The 23,994-nt window shown below is 53.0% G+C and overlaps 1 protein-coding gene across 1 annotated transcript in view; it reads left to right on the forward strand.

Moving 5' to 3' along the window:
- LOC140911997 (B-cell differentiation antigen CD72) overlaps nucleotides 1-20,796 on the forward strand; it is a 40,750-nt gene extending 19,954 nt beyond the window's left edge. Inside the window, exons 4-8 of the mRNA XM_073346151.1 lie at nucleotides 197-553; nucleotides 2,145-2,293; nucleotides 6,987-7,087; nucleotides 20,024-20,175; nucleotides 20,662-20,796. Of these exons, the coding sequence (XP_073202252.1) occupies nucleotides 197-553; nucleotides 2,145-2,293; nucleotides 6,987-7,087; nucleotides 20,024-20,175; nucleotides 20,662-20,675 (773 nt within the window). The 3' untranslated portion in view covers nucleotides 20,676-20,796. The remainder of the gene's footprint in view (nucleotides 1-196; nucleotides 554-2,144; nucleotides 2,294-6,986; nucleotides 7,088-20,023; nucleotides 20,176-20,661) is intronic.
- The last annotated feature ends 3,198 nt before the right edge of the window (nucleotides 20,797-23,994 follow it).

Here is a 23,994-nt window from a genome sequence, read left to right on the forward strand (position 1 = left end):
GTACCTTGCCTGGTTGATACAACAGCATTACGGGGCTGTTCTCCACGGTCGGGAGGGTCCCTGTCCCCCTAGGGCCCTGCTGGGGTGGATGAGTGAGCCCAGTTCTTGAGTCGCCCTCCCGGCCCCACCCTGCCTTGCTGGCACGTGCCCGTCGGCCTATGCGTCCGGCCAGGCTCACGCTGTCTGTCCCCTGCAGACTGGCAGGTTTCCCAGCATCTGCAGCAGGCGTCCCGAGCGCACGAGGCCGAGAGCAGCCGCCTCTCCCAGCAAGTCAGCACCAAGGGGGCGACCCTGGCGCAGACGGCGAGGGAGCTGGAGCAGACGGCGAGGGAGCTGGAGCAGACGGCGAGGGAGCTGGAGCAGGCCAGGCGGGAGCTGGAGCTGATGCGGCAGGAGGAGAACAGCACCCAGGAGCAGCTGCGAGAGCGGGAGGCCGCGTTAGAGGGAACGAAGGAGGAGCTGGCGAGGGTACAGGAGGAGAAGAGAGAAATTAAAGAGAAGCTGAACCAAACGGAGAGCGCCCTGTCCAGCATCCGCCCCTGCGAGCAAACAGGTACTGGGTTCCCGGGGTGGGGGTCACTGGGGCACCCCACCCCCCAGCAGGGACAGCTGAGCTCTGGGGCGGGGGAGCACCCAGGGCCAGGGCCGTGCTGCAGCAAGTGGCTCTGGTCATTCAGGAGGGGCAGCTCTTCCCCCAGGCAGTGCTGGCCCCCAGGTCTGCATGGTGCAGGGGAGTGTGTGTGTATTGATGGCGAGGGCGGGGTGGGGGCGGCAATCAGTGCTGGAGACGAGACAGAAAACCCCGGGTGGTGGGCACTGGCTGGTTCCATGGAATAAGAGTTGGGACGTGAACCCGTTGTCCTGGCCCAGTTCCAACCAGCTCCCCTAAATCCCCCTGCTGTTTCAGCTGTTAAACACGCTGCATCCCACCCCAGAGGTGGCTGCGTCTCAGGGGTGCACGAAGCAATGCCTGCCACATGTAGCCTGTCTAACGGTTTATCTGTAGACACAAGCTAGGATCTTTGGAGAAAGGGTGCTGGCCAAATACAAACTATGAACATGCTAATTAGTCAGCCGAGCTCCCATGATTCAGTCTGGCTAAGAGATAACACCTGGACTAACTGAATTCGGGCTGCTTCTCCACCACTGAGCTCTGCTTGCACCCCCCTGCTCTCCCTGCCCCCACCCCCCCGATCTGCTGGCGCTCCTCAGACCCGACCTGCAGCCCCACAATCCAGGTCCAGGCCTCTCTCCCATGTGTTCAGAAGTGGGCGACGCGCACAAACAGCCCATGGGGCCCAGCACACAACGGCCCGTTCGCCTTTGGGACTTCTTGTAGCAAATGCCCACACACGGGGCAGGTTGAGTCATATTTTGTGCCCATGACGCGCTTGGTGCTTCAACCACCCCAGGCAAAGAAACTATCCCAGGCAATAAAAAATGAGATCAGCTTCCCTGAGGCTGCCCCTGCCAGTCCTGGCCCGGGCTCCCAGGCAGGCGAGCTGGGCGACTCTCCAGCCGGGGCTCTGGTGCGGTGGAGACACCCAGGGCCCTGCACCCTCGCCAAGGGCAGAATCCCAGCCCTGAGGACGACGCACCATCGCAGACAGCCTGGGGCCTCGCCAACGGGCAGAGCGGGGCACGGGGAGGAGGCGGCTGCCAGGTGACACGGGCAGCGCGTCGCCGTCTGCTCACACGGAACAAGGAGCTCTGTCAGAACGAGGGAAACAGCCCGATCCCTAGAAGGGCTCAGTCTGTCCGCGCATCACTGCCCAGCCCTCCGGCCAGAGCTGTAACGGAGCAGTGTCCACGTCCTCACGGTGGCTGAATCCCCGGGGGTGGGGGAGAGCAAAAGGACAGGGAGATGCCGCTCGTTTACCCCACCAGGGAAATGTTGAACCCCATGAACAGTTACACTTGTATCTGAGCCCTGGACTCAGCTCCCAGCCTGCCCCAAACCCTCGAGAACCCTCCCCCCCCGCCCTCCACCTGCTCGGAGCAGCTCCTGGGGCAGCCTGGAGTCTGGGGGAGTGTGAGCCCCTGGGGAGGGACCAGGCCTTCTTTGTACGGCCCAGGGCATGAGCCTGTTAGCTGAACTCAGGGCCAGGAGCGCCTCTGAGCCTCTCACTCCCTCTTCCCTCCAGGCTGCTGCCCGGCAGACTGGGTGTTGTACAGAGGAAAGTGCTTGTTCGTCTCGAAGGAGGAGAAGACTTGGGAAGAAAGCAAGAAAGACTGCAAAGGGAACTCTGCTCGGCTTCTTATCACCAAATCCTGGGACTCGAGGGCAATGCCGGTACGGTACATGCACGGCCGGAGCGAGCGCGGCCGGAACACTGCGTAAAGAGGGGGTGTCTCCAGGCTGGGCGGGGGGGGCGTTGGCAAATAGGCAGGGGCTCAGAGAAGAGCAATGGCAATGATCCAGGGGCTGGAGGAGCGTTACCAGCTCACCTTCTCCACTGAGCAGCGCACCCGCACTGTCCTGGATTGTTCTTTTGTGTCTGACAGATTTGAAGAACCCCCCTTCCTGTTGTCTCTAACATTCCTTGCCAGCTGTAACTCGTTCCTTGCCTTGGCTTTCCTGATTTTGTCCCTACATGCTTGCACTATTGCCACGTCCACTCTCTTGGAGCCGTGCCCCGCCCTCCGTTCCCTGGATTTGTCCCTATGGGTTTGTAGAGAGCTAGAAAGCTCCTCGTGTAGCCACATTGGCCTCCTGCCGCTCCTCTTCTCTCTCCTCTGCCTCCGAATAGCCTGAGTGTTACAGCTCTTAGGAACTGCCAGCCCCCTTCGACTCCTTCTCTCCCCTCCACAGGACCCTGCCTGCGATTTGGCTGACTCCGCTGAAATCCGCCTTTCTGAAGTCCAGTGTCCTTGTTTTGCTGTTCTCGTGTCCTCCTTTCCTTAGGGTCTTGAATTCCATCAGATCATGGTCACTTCCTCCCAAGCTCCCGCCCACCTTCACGGTCGCAACTGGTTCATCCCTGTTGGTCAACACCAGATCCAACATGGATGACCCCCTCGTTGTTTGCTCAACTCCTCCTGAATCAGAAAACTGTCCCCTACACGTGCTAAGAACTTGCATGTTATGGCTTGTTGTAACAGTCTTACAACAGATGCCAGGGAAGTTAAAATCCCCCATTAATACGAGCTCATGCGTGTTAGCTAATCCTGTTACCTGCTTGTGGAATGACTTGTCCACTTCCTCGTCCTGATCTGGTGTCTATAACAGACAACGCCCATCCATAAGATCTCTGCTGTTCTTTTCCCTTGTTATCCTCACCCAGAGACTCTCCATAGTTCTGCCACGTACTTCGCCTCGCGGCAAGTGTGCACGTTCCTGACCTACAGCAAACACCTCCTCCTTTGTCCCCATATCTGTCCTTCTGGAACAAGCTCTATCCCTCAGTGCTGGTACTCGAGTCATGGGAGCTGTCCCACTAAGTCCCCTTAATGCCAATTGAGTCATAATTTTCTTCATAGGCCATGACTTCTAGTCAGGGCCGGATTAACTCTCCTGTGGGCCCGGGGCTATTAGATATTGTGGGGTCCCTGTAAACAAGTCTTCTTTCTGGAAGGGAGTTTGGTGCAGGAGGGGCTGGGGCAGGGGGTTGGGGTGCAGAAGGGGGTGCGGGGTCTGGGAGGGAGTTGGGGTGTAGGAGGGGGATTCTGATCTGGGGCAGGGGGTTGGGGTGCGGGGTCTGGGAGGGAGTTGAGGTCCAGGAGGGGGATTCTGATCTGGGGCAGGGGTTGGGGTGCGGGAGGGGGTGCGGGGTCTGGGAGGGAGTTGGGGTCCAGGAGGGGGATTCTGATCTGGGGCAGGGGGTTGGGGTGCAGGAGGGTGTGCGGGGTCTGGGAGGGAGTTGGGGTGCAGGAGGGGGATTCTGATCTGGGGCAGGGGGTTGGGGTGCATGGTCTGGGAGGGAGTTGAGGTGCAGCAGGGGGATTCTCATCTGGGGCAGGGGTTGGGGTGCAGGAGGGTGTGCGGGGTCTGGGAGGGAGTTGGGGTGCAGGAGGGGGATTCTGATCTGAGGCAGGGGGTTGGGGTGCGGGCTCTGGGAGGGAGTTGGGGTCCAGGAGGGGATTCTGATCTGGGGTAGGGGGTTGGGGTGCGGAAGGGGGTGCGGGGTCTGGGAGGGAGTTGAGATGCAGCAGGGGGATTCTGATCTGGGGCAGGGGGTTGGGGTGCGGGCTCTGGGAGGGAGTTGGGGTGCAGGAGGGGGATTCTGATCTGGGGCAGGGGGTTGGGGTGCGGGGTCTGGGAGGGAGTTGAGGTGCAGCAGGGGGATTCTGATCTGGGGCAGGGGGTTGGGGTGCAGGAGGGTTGCGGGGTCTGGGAGGGAGTTGGGGTGCAGCAGGGGGATTCTGATCTGGGGCAGGGGGTTGGGGTGCGGGGTCTGGGAGGGAGTTGGGGTGCAGGAGGGGGATTCTGATCTGGGGCAGGGGGTTGGGGTGCGGGCTCTGGGAGGGAGTTGGGGTGCAGGAGGGGGATTCTGATCTGGGGCAGGGGGTTGGGGTGCGGGGTCTGGGAGGGAGTTGAGGTGCAGCAGGGGGATTCTGATCTGGGGCAGGGGGTTGGGGTGCAGGAGGGGGTGCGGGGTCTGGGAGGGAGTTGGGGTGCAGGAGGGGGATTCTGATCTGGGGCAGGGGGTTGGGGTGCGGGGTCTGGGAGGGAGTTGGGGTGCAGGGGTGGATTCTGATCTGGGGCAGGGGGTTGGGGTGCGGGAGGGGGTGTGAGGTGCAGGCTCCAGCCGGGAGGCACTTACTACAGGCGGCTCCCGCCCGGCGGCACAGCTGGGCTCAGGCTGCCTGCTGTGGCCCCACGGCGCTCCCGGAAGTGGCCGGCTGCTAGCACGTCTCCGCGGCCCCTGCGGGGAAGGGGACAGTGTGTCTCCGTGCGCTGCCCGCGTCCGCAAGCGCCGTCCCCGTGGCTCCCACTGGCCAGTTCCCAGCCTCCGCTCTAGCCAGGGAGCGCTGGGCTGGTCCGGGCCTGCAGGTCTGTTGTATTGATTTAGAGGGAGTGTACCAGCCCAAAGAGTCAAAGGTGTTAACACGACCCTGTCACTGTCCAGCATTGAACAGTTTTAAACAACGTTCAGGGTTTGGTCTACAGAGACCTCGGCCTGCTGAGTGCCCCGGCAAACACCCCATTCAACAGCCTCTTAACCTTTCATTAAAGATACAGAAAAGGGGGAAAAACAGTTAAAGCCTTTGGAATTAAAGTATTATGTAAGGCTTGCATTTGAACAACATCCCTTGTTCCCTTTCCTTTCAGCTGGAGAGAGTTTTTAAAAAGAACCTGTCTCCCTTTTGACAGTCTCTTAGATGAGCAGCTGTCAACCTTTCCAGACTTCTGCGCCCCTTTCAGGAGTCTGATTTATCTTGCGTACCCCCAAGTTGCACCTCACTTAAAAACTACTTAAATACAAAATCAGACATAAAAATACAGACATGGCACAGCTCACTAGTCCTGACAAATTTCGACTTTCTCATTTTTACCATATAATTATAAAATAAATCCACTGGAATATAAATATTGTACTGACATTTTGGTGTATCGCATACAGTGCAGTACAAACAAGTCAGTGTCTGTCTGAAATATTAGTTTGTCCTCACTTCGCTGGTGCTTTTTCTGTTGCCTGTTGTAAAACTAGGCAAATATCTAGCTGAATTGATGCACCCCCTGGAAGACCTCTGTGTACCCCAGGGGTACATGTTTCCCTGCCTGACAACCACTGTCTCAGATGGTATCAAAGATGGTGATAACTGTCCTTCTGGGGAGAGGAGAAGACGTTAGCTGAGATGGGCTAGCGCTGCTGTTAAAGTCCAGTCCTGTTTCCTAAAAGACAAAACGAGACAAACACCCAAAGGGGGAGAGAAGAGAACAGCAAAGAGAGAAAATGCAGCTTCTCTCTCTGGTGCTGACTCTCACGTGCAGCCTCACTGCTGGAGAGACTCAGGCCCAGCACAAGGTCTGATCGGCCACTCTGAGACCTGACAAACTCGTACCACCATTGGGCTGGTTAGGGCATTGCATTCCTCTGCCTCCCTGGTCACAGGCTCACAGCCTTGCTGCAAAATGTACAGTCTTGGCTGGCTACCCAGACTCTTATTAGACAGAAGTCAAAAGGAGAAGGACAGGGGAGGGAAGAAATAAGGTGGGGAAGGAAAGGGACGCCCAAGGGAGATGGAGAGATGAAGTCTCACATCCCAAATGGTGTTCAGGACTCAGCCAGAGCTGGTGTCATCTGGGTCCCTCTCTCTGGTCCAGTCTGGTCAGGACAGGACATCTCTCAGGGTCCAAATGATGGTCCCAGAAGATGGGTGAAGGGCAGCCAGGATGGTGAAGCTGGCTTCAGCAGGCAATTTGTCTCCCAAAGTCTCTTTCTTTAAGGATGCCGAAGGGAGTAGTGGGTAGAACAGCCCCTGCCCTCCTTGTTTTGTCTACCAATTAGACCTAATTTCTGACACACCAATTTTGGCTCCTTGACTTTTGTCCCACACGTCTCTTGTTTATCAGGCAAGGCCTTAACGCAGTCCTTGAGTTACACCAGGGGGCCTTTTTATTTGGACTAATTCAGTCTGTCTCCTTTTTCCACCTTTTCCCATCACGTTTCTTGTCCTAGGGGTATTGTGACATCTTAGGAACCGTTGCCCACTTTTCACAGCTGAGCTCACACTTCGGGGAAACTCGTAGGCCCAGTTAGCACAGCCGATCGCAGCAGGGAAAGTACCCAGGGCCTCTCATTTCTGGGAGCTGGGGTGAGTGGGCTCCAGTACGATGGATAACTAATAGCAGGGTGCGCTGGGAGGATGCTGTTCGCTGCCCCACACCTGGCTAGCTGGGTAACCCCACTTCTGGAGCAATGTGATCATGCTCATGGAAACATCCTTTTCTCCACCAGCTAATCCCTTCCCTGCAGTTCTCTGCTTCTTCACCGCAGTCACTTGAATGCAGGGGTGTCATTATGTGACTCTTTTCTTCCTAGAATTTTCTGAAAAATACTAATGTCCAGTACTGGATTGGACTAGTCCGGAATCAGGAATCACAGTGGCAGTGGAAGTGGGTTGATAACTCACGCTTCGAAGAGTAAGTATCATATTTATTTCTTAAGCTAGATGCTCCATGTGCTAACCAGTGGCACCATCCAAAAGAAATATGCACTTTAGTAGCTGTAGCTAAAGCCACTGACTAAAGTGCGCTGGAAGGGTTAGAAGTGGCTTCCCATAATGGAACCAATGGGCCTGCAGTTCCTCATGTGGACCCTTTGCCAGGGGGGAATATTTAAAGCAACACCATGTACTTGAAAGCTGCAAAATAACGAGTTTCAAGCAGTTTCAAGTCCTCTGAGTAAATTCTTTATCGGTAGCGCCCAAGCGTAAGTCAGGTGGTTCCTGGGAGGGCAAGGGGCAAAACCACAGAGCAAATGAGTGTAAAACACAAATCCAGATGTCAGGAACGTACTGAACAGCGCTGGCAGGGAACGTGAAGAGGAGACATTTCTTAATTGTCTCTGACCCAATGCTGGGAATCTGGCTAACAAGCCAGAGGAATTGGAAATTCTCACTGATGAGAAGAAATGAGGTATTATTGTCATCACTGAGGCCTGGCGGGATGAGTCACAGGACGGGGATGTTAAACTCACTGGTTACAGCCTCTTTAGGAAGGTTTTTGGGGGGCACTCTGCATGAAAGGCAGCATCACCTGTTTTAGAGGTGTTGCTAACTCAGAAGTGCAGGATCATGCCTATGGATGAATGTGCTAACAAAGCCCAGCGGGTGCACGGGTGGGGTCTGTTACAGACACCAAATCAAACCAGAGAACAGAATGGGATACTCACTAACCTCTTGTCTGTGACGTGGGAAGAAAACCTGTGTTATGAGGGACTTCAGTCTGGGAGAGGTGTGGGAGGTCTCACGACCTGATCACATTCAGTGTGGGCACACAGAGGACAGTCCCAACCAGTAATTTATTCGTAGACCAGAAGGGACCACGATGTTCATCTAGCCTGACATCCGTCACACACAGGCCAGAGCACTGCTCCCCAAAGATGCACTAAAACGTATCTTCTAGAAATCTATCTGACCTCGATTTAAAGACTCCAATCCATGGAGACACCCCCCCCCTCCCATGGTGAGCTGTTCTAGTGGTTAATCACCCTCACAGCTAGGAAACAGCATCTTATTTCAAGGTTGAATTTGTCCAACTCCAACTTCCAGCCATTGGACCTTGTTATGGCTTTGTCTGCTAGCCTGAAAAGCCCCTTGGTGTCAGCTCTCTTTTCCATGTGTCAGAACCTAGACACTGAGACGGCGTCACCTCTCAACCTTGTCTTTGGTAAGCGGATTAGATTGGGCTCCTCAAACCTCGGATCATACATCCTGTTTTCCATCCTCTGGATCATTTTTGTGACCCTCCTCTGAACATTCTCTGGTATTTCCACATCCTTCTTGAGGTGCGGACACCAGGACTGGACACAGTATTCTAGTATCCCCTCTGTACGCAGCATGGTCAGGCTAAGATCACTTCCTTATTTCTACTGGAAAGTCCCTTTTTTATACACCCATGGAGCACGTTAGCCCTTTCTGCCACAGCCTTGCACTCACGGCTCACGTTGAGGCCACACAAAGTCCTTTTGTGAGTCGCTGCTTCCCAAGACAAAGTCTCATGTTGTAACGATTCTGCCCTTGGTGGGACACTTCTGAGAGTACCAGTTCAGGACAAATTGCTTCAAGCAGAGCAATTACAGCCCAAGGCTGGGGTTTCTCCACCTCTAAGGCACACCAAACCAGCCAGACAAGAGGACCACTGGCTAACCACAAGTTATACAAGCAATTCCCTCAGACACTCCAGTTGCCCAGTATCACTACCAGTGGTACCAAAGGACCAAGCCCCAGACCCAGGTCAATATACAAATCAGATCTTACCCACAAATCACACTGTTGCCAATCCTTTAGAATTTAAAATCTAAAGGCTTATTCATAAAAGGGAAAAGAGAGAGATGAGAGCTAGAAGTGGTTCAATGGAATCAATGACATCCAGTAATGGCAGAGTTCTTGGGTCAGGCTTGTAGCAGGGATGGAATAAACTTCCGGTTCAAATCAAGTCTCTGGAGAACATCCACAGCTGGGGTGGTCTTTCAGTCCTTTGTTGAGAGCTTCAGTTTGCAGTAAGGTTCCTCCAGAATTAAGAAGCAGGATTGAAGACAAGATGGAGGTGTTTTCAGGGCATTTTATATTCTCTGCCCATAGACGGACACAGCGGCAAGATGGAGTTTGGAGTCACATGTCCATGCATGACTCAGTTCTTTACAGGCCAACACCATTGTTTACATGTTAGTTTGAACGTTCCCAGGAAAGCTCAGATGTGGATTGGCGTCCCCCAAAGTTCATTGTCAGTTAGGTGTTTCTTGACTGGGCACTTACTGAGAATAGTCCTTTGTCAAGAAGCTGACCAAATGCTTCACTGAGGCTACTGAGGGGGGAGGGATAGCTCAGTGATTTGAGCATTGGCCTGCTAAACCCAGGGTTGTGAGTTCAATCCTTGAGGGGGCCATTTAGGGATCTGGGGCAAAAATTGGGGATTGGTCCTGCTTTGAGCAGCGGGTTGGACTAGATGACCTCCTGAGGTCCCTTCCAACCTTGATATTCCATGATTCTATGAAAACACATTAAGATACAAGTACATAGCCAATATTCATAACTTCAACTACAAAAATGACACACCCATACAGATAGCATCATCATAATCAGCAAATTATAACCTTTCCATAGACACCTCACACGACAACCTTTGTACAAAATCTGCTGCAAATATATAACAGTGGTTGCAACAATGATCTATACGGTAACAGTTCATGTCAATAACGTTACACATGTCCTGTAGAAATAACCAGTGTTCTTGGTTCCCAGATGCACTGCCATGCATTTGGCTGTATTAAATCACGTTTTGTTGGATAGTGACCATTTAACCAGACAATACAGATGACTGTGACAATCTCCTGTCTTCTTCACTACTCACCACCCCACCAAACTTTGTGTCACCTGCATATTTACCAGCCAAGATTTTATATCATGATCTAGATTGTTGATAATATTAAAGTGTTGGACCAGGAACCGATCTTTGGGAGACCCCACTAGAAATGGGCCCGCTCATTGGGAACAAAGACATTTTGCAACCTCCCAGTGAGCCAGTTTTTAATCCATCTAACATGTGCCCTATTAGTTCCATTTGCAACCCTTCTGCCAAGTGGAGCCAGCAGCAACCAGGGCCGGGTTCAATATCTAGGCGTCCCTTTTCAACAATACAACACAGAACTGGCTCGAGCCCCCACCCAGTGACCTGGGAAAATTACACCCCCACCCCTGGGCACCTCAAGCGGCAATACTTCCCCTCTCGCAAGCACAGAGTCTGAGTGTAGGAAAGAAACTTTTAATGAAAGGAAAAAGTCACCTGACATTAATTAGGGAAAATGCCACAAGCAGGATTCATAAACCTAAACTGTGAGCAGGACGCCCAGCCCAGAGTGCGTGGGGCAGAGCTTCCGCCTCGTGTTCTTGAGATCTACAACGAACAGTTCCCTTTCTATGCCCCCCTCTGCTCCCTCACCACACCCCATTCACAGGGGTTGTCCTGGGTCAGTGAGGACCCAGGGTTCAGAGGCGCAGCTGTGTGAGTTCCCCTCCCACCCGGGGGAGAAGGCACCTGGCTTGCTCCGGCCTCTGAGCACTTGCTCTGTCTGGCTGCCCTGCCAGCCGCGGTTCCTCTGGCCAACCCGCTTGCTGCTCTGCCAGCCACTCGCTGCTCCGCTGCACCCTGTCATCTTCCACTGCCTCCTTCCTCTCTGCTGTGACCTCGGCAGGTCCGTCCCTTGAGGCTCCCCCAGCTCTCAGGGACTGTCAGCTCTTGGGGAGGGGGAACTGCCTTGCTGAAGCATGCTGGGCAGAAACGCTGCCCCCCACAAGTGATGTCAGTGCTAGTGAGCACGTAACGAAAGACGCTGCACTCAGCTGTATCTGTGAACAGTGGGGAGGGGCAGGTCAAACTGTACCTGGGACCCTTAAGTATCATTCACACCTCCTAGCAGGGACACCTGTCCCCACCCCTCTTACTTTCACAGGGGAGGACTCTGGCATTCAAGCCCCTGGCTTAGCAAGCTCCTTTCAGTTGAGGGTGACCCCCTCAATCAGGACAGGCTCAGCATGGTTCGGCTGCCCTTTAGTCATACAATAAAGGTAACATGGATAACACCATTTCACTCCCCCTGAGTAGTATACGCCTCGATAGTATTCATCACCATGCATTTTTTGACAGGTTTCCATGCCCCCTTTAGGGCTCATGTCCCACCCTACATTCCTGTTTCCGTTGGTGTAGAAGTTTGGCGCTGTCAGCCATTTTGAATTTTTTTAAATTATTTTTTATGTTTGAATAGGGGGAATGTTGCATGCTTGTGCTTTGATACTTTTGGTTGATTGTTTAGAGAAAACGGTTGAAAGAATAGAGTGAGAGAGCTTAAAGATTAAAAAAAGAAAGCTTTGGTACGGTTAAGAGGAAAAAAGGAAAGAATGGTTATTAAAGAAAATAGACTTTTGGTTAGGGTTAGTAAGGAGAGATGATTTTAAATGCCTAATTTGGCATGTTATTAAAGAATAAAAATTTTTGAGATAAATTTAAAAGGTGTATTAAATATAAGGGTAGTTTAAGAGCCTTTACAAAGAGTTAAATAAAAGAGAAAAATATAAAGAGGGGTTAAAAAAGAACACACAAGCCAAAAAAGGGCATTTACTAAAGCAAAGAGTATTTAGTAAGCACATGGTAAAAAAGTAAAGAGAGGTTAATAGAAAAGCATTTAAAATATTAAATACAAGGTGTGACAAAGTTCCTCCTCTGCCTTGGTGGGTCCTCGCTTTTTGGCAGATTTGGTCGCCTCAGATGTTCACAGCAGCCCTCAGTTTGGCCGCTTCTGCTAGAGGCTCAAACCTGCCGTTCACTCAGCTAACCTCATCGCTGGTCAGCATGGGGGAAATGGAGACCAGTCTCCACAGTCTCTGCTGATCCACCTAGCGGGTCAGGGACAGGCCAGATCCTTTTCCAAATGAGACCTTCCCTTCTAGTGTTGCTCACAGACCAGGTCAACTCCTCCTGTGTCCGATGAGGAGTTGGAGGGATGGGGGGAACCCGGGCCCGCCCTCTACACCGGGTTCCAGCCCAGGGCCCTGTGGATAGCAGCTGTCTACAATGTCTCCTGGATTAGCTGCGTGACAGCTACAATTCCCCAGGCTACTTCCCCATGGCCTCCCCCCAGCACCTTCTGTATCCTCACAGCAGGATCTTCCTCCTGAAGCCTGATCACACTTGTACTCCTCAGTCCGCCAGCAGCATGCCTTCTCACTCCCTGCTCCTTGCACCCCTCCACTAACTGATGGGAGGTCCTTTTAAACCAGGTGTCCTGATTAATCTACCTGCCATAATTAATCTAGCGGGTTCCTGATTGCTCTAGTGCAGCCCCTGCTCTGGTCACTCAGGGAACAGAAAACTATTCATCCAGTGGCCAGTGTATTTCCCTTCTACCAGACTCCTGTATCCCTGGTGGTCTAGTGGTTAGCAGCGTGAGGGAAACCCTGGCGCACGTCTATCTGGAGTGCGCCAGGTTGCAGCCCCTATTCCGGCTCCTCACCAATCTTTTGTTATGGTTTTGGTTGCACTTTTCTCCTCACCTCCTTATCTACGCACTCCCTGTCCGTGGCCCCACTAAGTCGTGGGACCTCCTGGTCAACCTCCTCCTGGCCCTGGCTAAAGCGGCCATCTATAAAACCAGGGTGAGGAGGTTGGCCGATGGAGTCTCCTGCGACTGCGGGGCCTATTTCCGATCCTCTGTCCGTTCACGCCTCCGAGCGGAGTTCCTCTGGGCGGCGTCCACCGACTCCCTTGACGCCTTTGAGGAGCGGTGGGTGCTGTCTGGGGTTCTCTGCTCGGTGTCCCCGTCCGGTTCCCTTCGTTTGACCCTTTGACCGCACTCCCGTCCCTGTTTTTCATGAGTTGTCCCCCGTAATTAGTTGGCTTTCCAGGTCCTGTGGATCCCCCCCTTAGGCTGGGGGGGGATCCTTTCATAGTGGACGAGCTTCGCCCGCCCACGTCCTGGATCCCAACAGGACCAGACTCCTGTACCCCACTGGTCTGGTAGGTTAAGAAAAGAGCATTTAAAAACATTAAATAAAAGAGAAACATATAACGATAGGTTAAAACAGAGAACAGGGCAAGAAAAGGAAAAGAAAGCCCCCTTTGCAAAGGGTAAAGATAGACAGCACATGATTGAGTCAGAAAGAGATATCTGGGTTGTTCTGCGGAAAGAGGGAGCTCCCAAGGCTCACAACCCCTCAGGCTAGTTATCGCCACCTTTGGATCGGACCAATCAGATGCTGCTTTACAGCTGCGTCATAGATTACATTTTCCTGAACCAATCCTGTAGTCCCAAGGTTTTTAAACATGAGCCATCTCCCTCCCCTCCCCTCAGTACCCCCCTTTAACTGCCTTACTCTTATCTAAAAAATCAGAGCCCAAGCATCTCTCCCGCCAGGCAGCACTTTTACACAGGTGCTTTAATAAAGCTTAAAACCATAAACCCTTCGTAACAAACAGGTTTTAAAGTTCCCCCCCTATGTTTTAGACTAACATTGGTCATTTTTTAGTGAGGAGAATTTGAAGCTGCAGCAAAGCCCATTAGCAAAAACAGTGTCTGTGAGTCAGTGGATCAGAGAGAAGAAGGCTGCTTCTTCCCCCACTTTTTAACAAAAGCAAGTGAAAGTTATATGAAGTTTTGTAAAGGAATAAACACTTTAAAAGACAAGCCTATGTGAAGACACATCCCTTTATTTAACATTTTTACATGTGTGTTTCAATAAAAAAAGAGAGAGAGAGAGAAAGAGAGAGCATGGAGAAATGCCCCAGAGTGAAAAGCACAGAACCGTGTTAACAGCTAATTTATATTCCCCTTATTCTGTAATCCAGTGGATCAGAGAGAAGTTGATTTTCCTCCCCACTTTTCAACAAATCCGTGTGAAAATTCTATTAAGCTTTCCTTTTTTTAGGACTTTGAGATTTAAGAATGAATTTTTCTGTTGCATTATTAGACTCATAGAATCATAGAATATCAGGATTGGAAGGGACCTCAGGAGGTCATCTAGTCCAACCCCCTGCCCAAAGCAGGACCAATCCCGAATTTTTGCCCAAATCCCTAAATGGCCCCCGAATATCTTTGTTTTTAGATGTTTGCAACCCTTGTGCTGAGACACAGGGACAAGCTCCTGTGTTTGTTTTGGGTCCATAGATTTTATTAAATTAATACAGCGCAGGCTGGAGCTGTGGCTTTCCCTAATCAGGGGTGGCCAGCCTGAGCCTGAGAAGGAGCCAGAATTTACCAACGTTCATTGCCAAAGAGCCACAGTAACACGTCAGCAGCCCCCCATCGGCTCCCCCCCACTCCGAGTGCCTCCCACCCACTGGCAGCCCTGCTGATCAGCACCTCCCCTCCCTCCCCATCAGCTGTTTCCTGGGGTGCAGGAGGCTCTGGGGGGAGGGAGGAGCGAGGGCACGGCAGGCTCAGGGGAGGGGGTAGGAAAGGGTGAGTGGGGGCAGGGCCTGTGGCAGAGCCAGGGGTTGAGCAGTGAGCCCCCCCGGCACACTGGAAAGTTGGTGCCCGTAGCTCCAGCCCCGGAGTCGGTGCCTAGACAAGGAGCCGCACATTAACCTCTGACGAGCCGCATGTGGCTCCGGAGCCCCAGGTTGGCCACCGCTGCTCTCCATTGTAAAAACAGATCAGACTAGCAGATAAGACGAGCAGTGATCCATGCACTGTACTCTGCCTTAGCCATGCCCGAGGGGTCAGTCACCCCTTCGCTTTGCTTCTTTTTTTACACAGACTTCTTTCCTAACTTTTTAAACCATTCGTTCCCAAACTTTTTGGCATCACGCCCCCTTTTTAATTTTCGAGAAACCCTCATGCCCCCACCTCTCCTTCACCATCATCCAACCCCCCTTTTAACAAATTCAATTAGTGATTTAAAATTAAAAATAAACACAAAAACTTGATATAAAATTTTGTATTTAAATTTAAAAATAAGCACAAATAGTTTTTCTTGGCACAAAAGTTTAACAAAAATGTAATTTAAAACAAGAAATAACATAAACAAAACAAATTCAATGTGAAGGATGATGCTGCATTTTCTTCACGAGTTGGGAAATCCTAGGTTTGAAAGATGAAAGTGCGCAACACAAATTGTTTTCGACGTCCAGTTCATTCCTCTGTTTCGTTTTTATTATGACTAAACTTGAAAAGCTTTTTTCACAGAGGTACATTGACAAAAACGGAAGAAGTATACGTAGCACTTCTTCTCCAACTTTCAGGTAAATTGGGAAATATTTCATCCAAAATTCCTCCAGGTGTAAGTTTTCAAAAATATCTTTCGCACTTGAATCGTATTTCATTCTGAGTGCTTGTACTTGCAATACTTCTGGCAATGAATCGACATCAACGTTGAACGGATTATGTGCTAATTTATGAAAGGGGTTGCCAGAAAAGTTGTCTGGAAAATAGCGGATGAATTTGTCAGCAAGGCAGTCCAGATGAAACACACTTTTGTTCTTCGCATCCTCTTTACAAAGTTCTTGGAAACCTTCATTTTCAGTGAGTGATGAAAATGTTGGAAAAGACGAAAAGCTAGACATCTGAGCTTGCGTTTGACGTTTCCAAAGCTTGATTTTTTCCATAAACACTTTGATGGCATCGTGGTGCGCTATAATGTTTGCAGCGTTGTTTCCTTGCAGCTTCAAATTGAGATTGTTCAAACATTCAAAAATGTCCACGAGGTATGCCAGTGAAAGTTGAAACGTTTGGTCCGTAAACGCATGATATAATTCTTCTTTTTTCTGTTGCTTGAGGAAAATTTCCACTTCGTCTTTCAGTTCGAATAATCTCAAAAGCATGTTCCCTTTGGAAAGCCATCGTATCTCCATGTGAAACAAAACAATTTTATGATCCACTCCCAAGTCCGCGGAAAGAGCTGCAAAAAGTCTCGTATTTAAAGCGCTGCTCTTCACAAAATCTACAACTTTGATGGCCAAATTCAATAAGTCACGTAGGTCATCTGGAAGAGTTTTAGCAGCCAACGCTTGTATGTGTATGACGCAGTGAGTCGTGGTTACAGCTGGATTTTTTTCTTTCACCAATGTCACAAATCCAGAGCGAGAGCCAAGCATCGCTGACGCACCGTCTGTGCATACACCAACCAGTTTTTCCCATGAAAGTCCATTTTCTTCAAAAAAGTCGGAAACCGTTTTCATAACAACATCAGAGGCCTTTGATGTGGTCGTCAATTCCTTCGAAAAAAGCAGTTCTTCTTTCACAGTTCCATCATTAATGAATTAAACGTAGACGAGCAACTGTCAGCATTGTGCTACATCAGTGGTATCGTCGCACTGAATTGCGAAAAAAGAAGAAGCTTTCACTGCCTCCACAACTTGAAGTTTTAAATCTTTCGCTATGTCATCGACGCAACGTTTCACGGAATTGTCAGAAAGCGAAATTTCCAAATTTTTTTTCTTGCTTTCGGCACCAAGCACAATCTCAGCTGCTTTCAACAAGCAAGGCTTCACAAAAGTTTCTCCTATTATGTGCGCTTTCTTGGCTTTAGCGATGAGCAATGAGAGTGCATAAGATGCTTCTACCACTTTGGCCGACACTTGGTGAAAAGCTCCAGTAGTGTCCAGCTTCATGCGTTTTAAATTTTGAAGTTTAGCAGCAAAAAACTCTTTTCGTTTGTCTTTCAAAGTGCTGTGGTTCTTTGTCAAGCGTCGCTCAAGACAACTAGGTCTCAAGTCATCATTGCTGAGAACTGCATGGCATACTACGCATTGAGGATGATCGATCCTGGTTTTTTTCCATGATGGTGAAACCATACATAATGTAGTCTTCATCGTACTTCCTTTTCTTAATCGTGGCCACAATAAAAAAAAATCTATAAAAATAATTTTCCTGATTTGTGAATAATAACAGACGCAAGTTAATTTGAGTTATCGCGAATGGTAAACTACTACAATTATGTACGGATGCGTGCTGCCCTACATATACCCCACCACCAGTCTGGTAAGTAGCTGGTCTTGCACGGTGAGTGGTAGAGGTAACCACTCCCACGATAGAACAGTCTCAAACACTCTCACGAGTGAGCTAGGAAGTTTTAAAAAGTTCCATCGCTTTCTACATTGTTCTTCGGCCTCCCCACCGACCAAAATGGCACTCCTACACTTTGAAAGGCAAAATAATAAAACATATTCGCATTTCATGGTATGAAATTTGAAAACATTGCAGTTATATACTTTTATTTATAGTTGATTTTTATTATTATTGTACTTTATGTTATACCTTTATTCTTGTCTACTTATCATAGAATCATAGACTATCAGGGTTGGAAGGGACCTCAGGAGGTCATCTAGACCAACCCCCTGCTCAAAGCAGGACCAATCCCCAACTAAATCATCCCCGCCAGGGCTTTGTCAAGCTGGGCCTTAAAAACTTCTAAGGAAGGAGATTCCACCACCTCCCTAGGTAACGCATTCCAGTGTTTCACCACCCTCCTAGTGAAAAAGTTTTTCCTAATATCCAACCTAAACCTCCCCCACTGCAACTTGAGACCATTACTCCTTGTTCTGTCATCAGCTACCACTGAGAACAGTCTAGATCCATCCTCTTTGGAACCCCCTTTCAGGTAGTTGAAGGCTGCTCTCAAATCTTCCCTCACTCTTCTCTTCTGCAGACTAAACAATTCCAGTTCCCTCAGCCTCTCCTAATAAGTCATGTGTTCCAGTCCCCTAATCATTTTTGTTGCCCTCTGCTGGACGCTTTCCAATTTTTCCACATCCTTCTTGTAGTGTGGGGCCCAAAACTGGACACAGTACTCCAGATGAGGCCTCACCAATGTCGAATAGAGGGGAACGATCACGTCCCTCGATCTGCTGGCAATGCCCCTACGTATACATCCCAAAATGCCATTGGCCTTCTGAATCCATGCTGACTGTTCCTGATCACTTTCCTCTCCTCTAAGTGCTTCAGGATTGATTCCTTGAGGACCTGCTCCATGATTTTTCTGGGGACTGAGGGGAGGCTGACTGGCCTGTAGTTCCCAGGATCCTCCTCCTTCTCTTTTTTAAAGATGGGCACTACATTCGCCTTTTTCCAGTTGTCCAGGACCTCCCCTGATCGCCATGAGTTTTCAAAGATAATGCCCAATGGCTCTGCAATCACATCCGCCAACTCCTTTAGCACTCTCGGATGCAGCACATCCGGCCCCATGGACTTGTGCTCGTCCAGCTTTTCTAAATAGTCTCGAACCACTTCTTTCTCCACAGAGGGCTGGTCACCTCCTCCCCATGCTGTGCTGCCTAGTGCAGCAGTCTGGGAGCTGACCTTTTTCGTGAAGACAGAGGGAAAAAAAGCATTGAGTACATTAGCTTTTTCCACATCCTCTGTCACTAGGTTGCCTCCCTCATTCACAAAAAGAAAAGGAGTACTTGTGGCACCTTAGAGACTAACCAATTTATTTGAGCATGAGCTTTCGTGAGCTACAGCTCACTTCATCGGATGATGTAGCTCATGAAAGCTTATGCTCAAGTCAATTGGTTAGTCTCTAAGGTGCCACAAGTCCTCCTTTTCTTTTTGCGAATACAGACTAACACGGCTGTTACTCTGAAACCTCCCTCATTCAGTAAGGTGCCCACACTTTCCCTGATGACCTTGTTGCTAACATACCTGTAGAAACCCTTCTTGTTACTCTTAACATCTCTTGCTAGCCACAACTCCAGTTGTGAGTGGCCTTCCTGATTTCACTCCTTCTGAAGCGAGAGGTTCCTTCTGATTATCGATTAACCAGGTGTGGGTTTTTCCAGAGTTTGCAGCTTTGAGGCCCCAATAGATATTCCTGGGGCACATCCTGCTCTTCTAAGATGCATGTATCAGCAACTTCAACACAATTCTTATCAGGAAGGACGCGGGGTCAAGCTGCCCTTTCTGGGGCACCCAACCCCCTCCACCACCGCCATCACACACACCTTTGTTAAGCTAAGCCTGCTGACTTGGCTGCTTTTCGCAATAAGCCATAGTGGTTTCAGGCACTTTACTGGTTTGCCAAAGTCTCCCCGTACAGGGGCAGGTCTCTAGCCCGCGCTGTGCAGGGGGTCAGACTAGATTTGCACAGTGGTCCCTGCTGGCCCGGGAATCCATGAAGCTGAGTATGGAGAGGCAGAGCTGAGTCACCGCAGAGCTGGGGGCAGAAGCAGCACGACTGGACCAGGGTGGACAGGGAGACGAGCCTTGTGCCAAGCCCACCGAGAGGGGCAGAGGGGCAGGAGAGGCTGAAGGGAGCCGGCAGAAGCAGCAGCAGGCAGGGGAGGTGTGAATGCCCAGGGGGGACAGGATTCCAAGGCAGAAGCTCAGCTGTGACCACAGCAGCCAGGGCCAGGAAACCTTGACAGCCAAAGGTTAGGTGCTGAGTGACTTTAGGCTCCTCCAGGGCTCAGCGGCAGCCGAGGGGGGATTTTCTGCAGCGCAGGGTGCCGAGGCCTGGGACTTGCGTGTCTTTGTGGATCTGGGCCCAGGGCACCCACATACAGAGCAGATTTCTGGTGGCAGGCGGCTCCTCAATCTAGCTGCAGACGAGAGCAGAGCAAGCCCCAGTGGCTGGAAGACGAAGAGAGACAAAAATCAGACAGGAAATAAGGCAGAAAACCGGGCGGGGAATTAACCAGTGGAACAACTCACCCAGGCACGCGGCGGAGTCTCCATCCCCCGGGTTTCCGTGACGAGTGGGTGTCGCTTTCGCTGAAGGAGGGGCTCCTGGCTGGGCTGCGGCTGTCGCTGGGTGAAGCGACTCTGGCCTTGAAATCGATGGTGACCTGGCCTTAGTGCGCCAGGTGGCAGAGCTGACAGCCAGCGTAGGGCGGGCCGGGCCGTCTCAGCAATGCCCCTTCTCTTTCCAGAGACTGGAGCTACTCGAGTTACACGGGTTATATGTCGTGTGGAGCAATAAGAAATGGCGTCATAAAGAGGGACCCGTGCTACGATCGAAAGCCATGGATCTGTGAGAAGGCACCCAGCAAACCCAGCCCAGACAGACCATTGCCTCCTTACGGTACCCGGAGAGACAATCAATGAGAGCCGCTGGCCCTGATGACAGGACAGTCCTGTTAGTCTGGAGCACCATCCCCATATTAGGGACATCCCGGGCGAAGTCCACGCCTGTGGGGCGGAGCTGGGGGGCAGGGCACACGGGGGGCAGGGGAGTGGGGCATTTGCGGGGCAGAGCTGGGGGGCAGGGCACACGGGGGGTGGGAGAGCAGAAGGTTGCGGGACGGGGCTGGGGGGCAGGGCACATGGGGGGCGAGTGGGCGGTTTGCGGGGTGGAGCTGGGGGGCAGGACAGAGGGAGCGGGGGAGCCGTGGGTTTGTGGGGCGGAGCTGGGGAGCAGGGCACACGCGGGGTGGTGGAGAGGGGGGGTTGTGGGGCGGCTCTGTCCGAGCCCCTGTGGGGTGGAGGGTTGGGTGCTGCCCCCAGGGATCTCCATGAAGGAGGACCCAGGAGACGTCCTGACGCTGCCTTTTCTGCTCTCTCCGCCCAGGCTCTTCCCAGTGACGCGCTCCACCGCCTCCTACCTGGCTTGTGGGAGGGTGTCGGGCCCTGGGCTGTCGGGCGGGTCGTGCACAGACCCCTGCTGCTGGATCTGTGAGCAGAGTGCCCTCACCTTGCAGTGGGGCCACGGCTCTGCCCCTCCCACTTTCCTGGTGGGGAACACGACCTACACCTGCCTCGATCCCCAGTGAGAGCGGCTGAGGGCCCAGACCCAGGACCCTGCACCTGGTGACCTGCTCCCCTCTGCTCCCGGTGCTCCTGCCCTCCTGGGAGCCCAGTGACCCATGCACCCCCACGCTACCGCCCGCCCCAGGGTCTGGGCTCCCATGAGCCCGTCAGACCCATGCTCCACTCCATCCAGCGGCCCCCAGGTCCTGCCCAGGCCTAACCGTCAGAGCAATCACCGGATCAAGCCCCCGCTCCACCAGAGCCAGATTGTCGCTCTCTGGCCCCCCGGCAGCTGCGCTCCTCTGGGGCAGTGCAGACCGCAGAGTCCAGGGCACAGTGCCTGAGCCGGGACCCGGCATGCCCGGGCGAGGGGACCGGCGGTGGCATGAGCTTCTGGAGATCAGGTGAATCCGGAGTCAGAGCCTCTCCGAGGAACTCTGCAACACCTCCCTCTTCGACAAGGCTTTCCCCGTCCGAACCCCCCGCCCCCCACTGCATCCCCCAACCCCGATTTTATCCCCAAAGGGGAAGGATGCCAGAGGCTCCGTGAAGCCCCCTAAGGACCGTGCTGTCGCTCTAGATTTGATGGGAAGGCACCCAGCTGTAATGGTGATGGGCAGCAGCAGCCGGGGGGAAGCTGTTTCCCCCACCCCACCTCTGTAAAGCTCACCAATAAACACTTAAAATGTTCCCGTCTCACCTTCTCTTGGGAGCCCGTGTGTCGGGGGAGGGGGACCCCTGCACCCATTCCCTTCAGCGCACCCATACGCAGCCCTCACCAGCACCCAGGGAAGCCGTGCCCCAGCGGCTCACAGCCCAGGCAGAGCCCAGTCGCTCAAGGCCTAGGGTAGCCCCACGGCAGCGCGGAGCATCATTCCCCCACCCACCTCTCAGCAGAGGGTGAGCGACAGAGGGACCCGGGCCGGGGGCTCCTCCCAGGACAGCACAGAGCCGTGCCGTGGCTGAGCCCCCTTCCCAGAACAGGGGAGCCCCAGCTCTTTTCTGGGGTCAGTCCCCGGCTGGCTGGGGCTGGTGGGCTCACTGGACTCGCCCCACGCTGCCAGGATGGGCAGCAGCCTGCAGCCGGAGAGGCTCCTGGGTCGCCGACGCGGGGCCGAATCCTGAAGGCCCCGCCTCACTCCTGCAAGGGATGGTTGTCACGGAGTCCCCGGGCGATGCTCTGGAACTGCTCCCCGTGAAGCCAGTCAGGACTCTGGGGCAGTCGCCTTTCTGTGAGCAGCCTGTCTTCAGGACACACAGCTCACCAGGCTTCCACCTTCCTGGGTCTGACCTTGGAGCATTCAGCCTCCTCTGCTCCTCCGTGCGCTTCCCCCAGCGAGTCCGCCCAGGCGGGGTCCTGGGGCAGCCAGAGGGTCCTGCCCCCCAACTCCGCAATCAGACGGGACTCTCCGCCAGCCAGTAGAACAGAAGGTTTATTAGACGACAGGAACATGGTCTAACACAGAGCTTGTAGGTGCAGAGAACAGGACCCCTCAGCTGGGTCCATTTTGGGGGGCAGTGAGCCAGACAACCACGTCTGCACTTCACTCCATGTCCCAGCCAGCCCCAAACTGAAACTCCCCCCAGCCCCTCCTCCTCTGGGCTTTGTCCCTTTCCCCGGGCCAGGTGGTCACCTGATTCCTTTGTTCTCCAACCCTTCAGCTCTCACCTTGCAGGGGGGGAAGGGCCCAGGCCATCAGTGGCCAGGAAACAGGGTGTCGGCCATTCTCTGTGTCCAGACCCCTGCACACACCTGCCCTCTAGGGCTCTGCAATGATCATACACCCTTACCCCACCACCTAGATACTTAAGAACTGCCTAGGGGAAACTGAGGCACCCCCACACTATTCAGAGGAAACATTAAGAACAGTCCTGCTTCGTCACAATGGTCCATTGCCCGTGCGCCAGCAGAGGCTGGAGAGCAGCGGCTGGGGGCGCTGGGCTTGTGCTGGGGAGGGCGAGGCGCTGGCGGAGGGCGGGGGGTGTCCGGCTGGTTTGCAGTCCCAGCCAGAGGCAGCCGCAAGCGGCAGCAACCGAGGCAGAGCACAGCCAGGCTGCACTGAGCATCGCTGTGGCAGCCCCCAGTCTCCCCCCACCGGAGCCAGGCCCTGTGCTGGCGGCAGAGCCAGGGCGGAGAGCTGTACCCTGCAGTGCCGGGGGAGCCAGGGAGGCAGCCCTGGCGAACCCGGGAAGAGCAGCCGGAAGCCAGGTGGCTGGGGATTGATGCTGCCCTGGCCAGGAGAAAGTCCGACGCGAAGTGGGAGCAAGGGAGAAAACTGAGGGTGGCTCTCTCGCGTCCCTGGGAGAAACGTCCCCCTGCAAGGCAGATGCAGGCTAGAACCCCAGGCAGACAGGGACAATTGAGGGGTTTGCCCGGACAGGGTGCACGTACTGTGACGCCTCTCAGGGCACCCAGGGCTGAGAGTCGCCTTGTTATCCCTGCCGGTGCCAGCCCCCTGCTGCCCCCAGCCTGGCAGCCCTCCAGTCCTCTCCACCAGGCTGTACCAGCCCTGCCTTTGCCTTGCAGGCTGCCAACCGATCCCCCCAGCCCCCAAGGTCCTGCAAAGTGTCCCCTCCGCTCTGTGATCCAGCCCCAGTCACTGCATCCCCCGAGAGATCCAAGATCCCCTGTTCCAAAGGAGCAGTGTACCCCAGCTTTCCCTTCGCTCCCTCCCCGGTACCAGACACAGCGCTTGAGTTCAACTACAGTAACACAAGCGATTCAAGCAGAAACCAGCGTGAGAGATGGGAGCAAACAGTTCCGTACACATCAGAAGACGTGTTCTCATGAACCGAACTACCCAGTTCTCCTCCTGTCTAACGAAGTTTCTCACCCAAAGGTCACCTGGGTGGCCTGCCTCTGAATCCACCCTGGTCTTTACAACCAAGCCTGGCTGAAGTCCATTTTCATGAAGAAAACCTGCCGTCAGATCACTGCCTAGGTGAAGGGTGCTGGGGTGTCTTCCCCCAAATGCACCAGACCAGACCTGTGATGTTCACCTAGGGTCCCCACCCCCACCCCACTATTTACCTCTTCCTGGCAGCGTCCTTCTGCAGGCTCTGCCCACTGTCAGTGGCATCAGACTTCGAATGCTAACAGACACCTATTGTAGGACGTGCAATGCACATTGGTCCACCCTGGAGGTGTCTCCCG

Source organism: Lepidochelys kempii, chromosome 5, assembly GCF_965140285.1.
Source record: "Lepidochelys kempii isolate rLepKem1 chromosome 5, rLepKem1.hap1, whole genome shotgun sequence".
NCBI classification, from domain to species: domain Eukaryota; kingdom Metazoa; phylum Chordata; order Testudines; family Cheloniidae; genus Lepidochelys; species Lepidochelys kempii.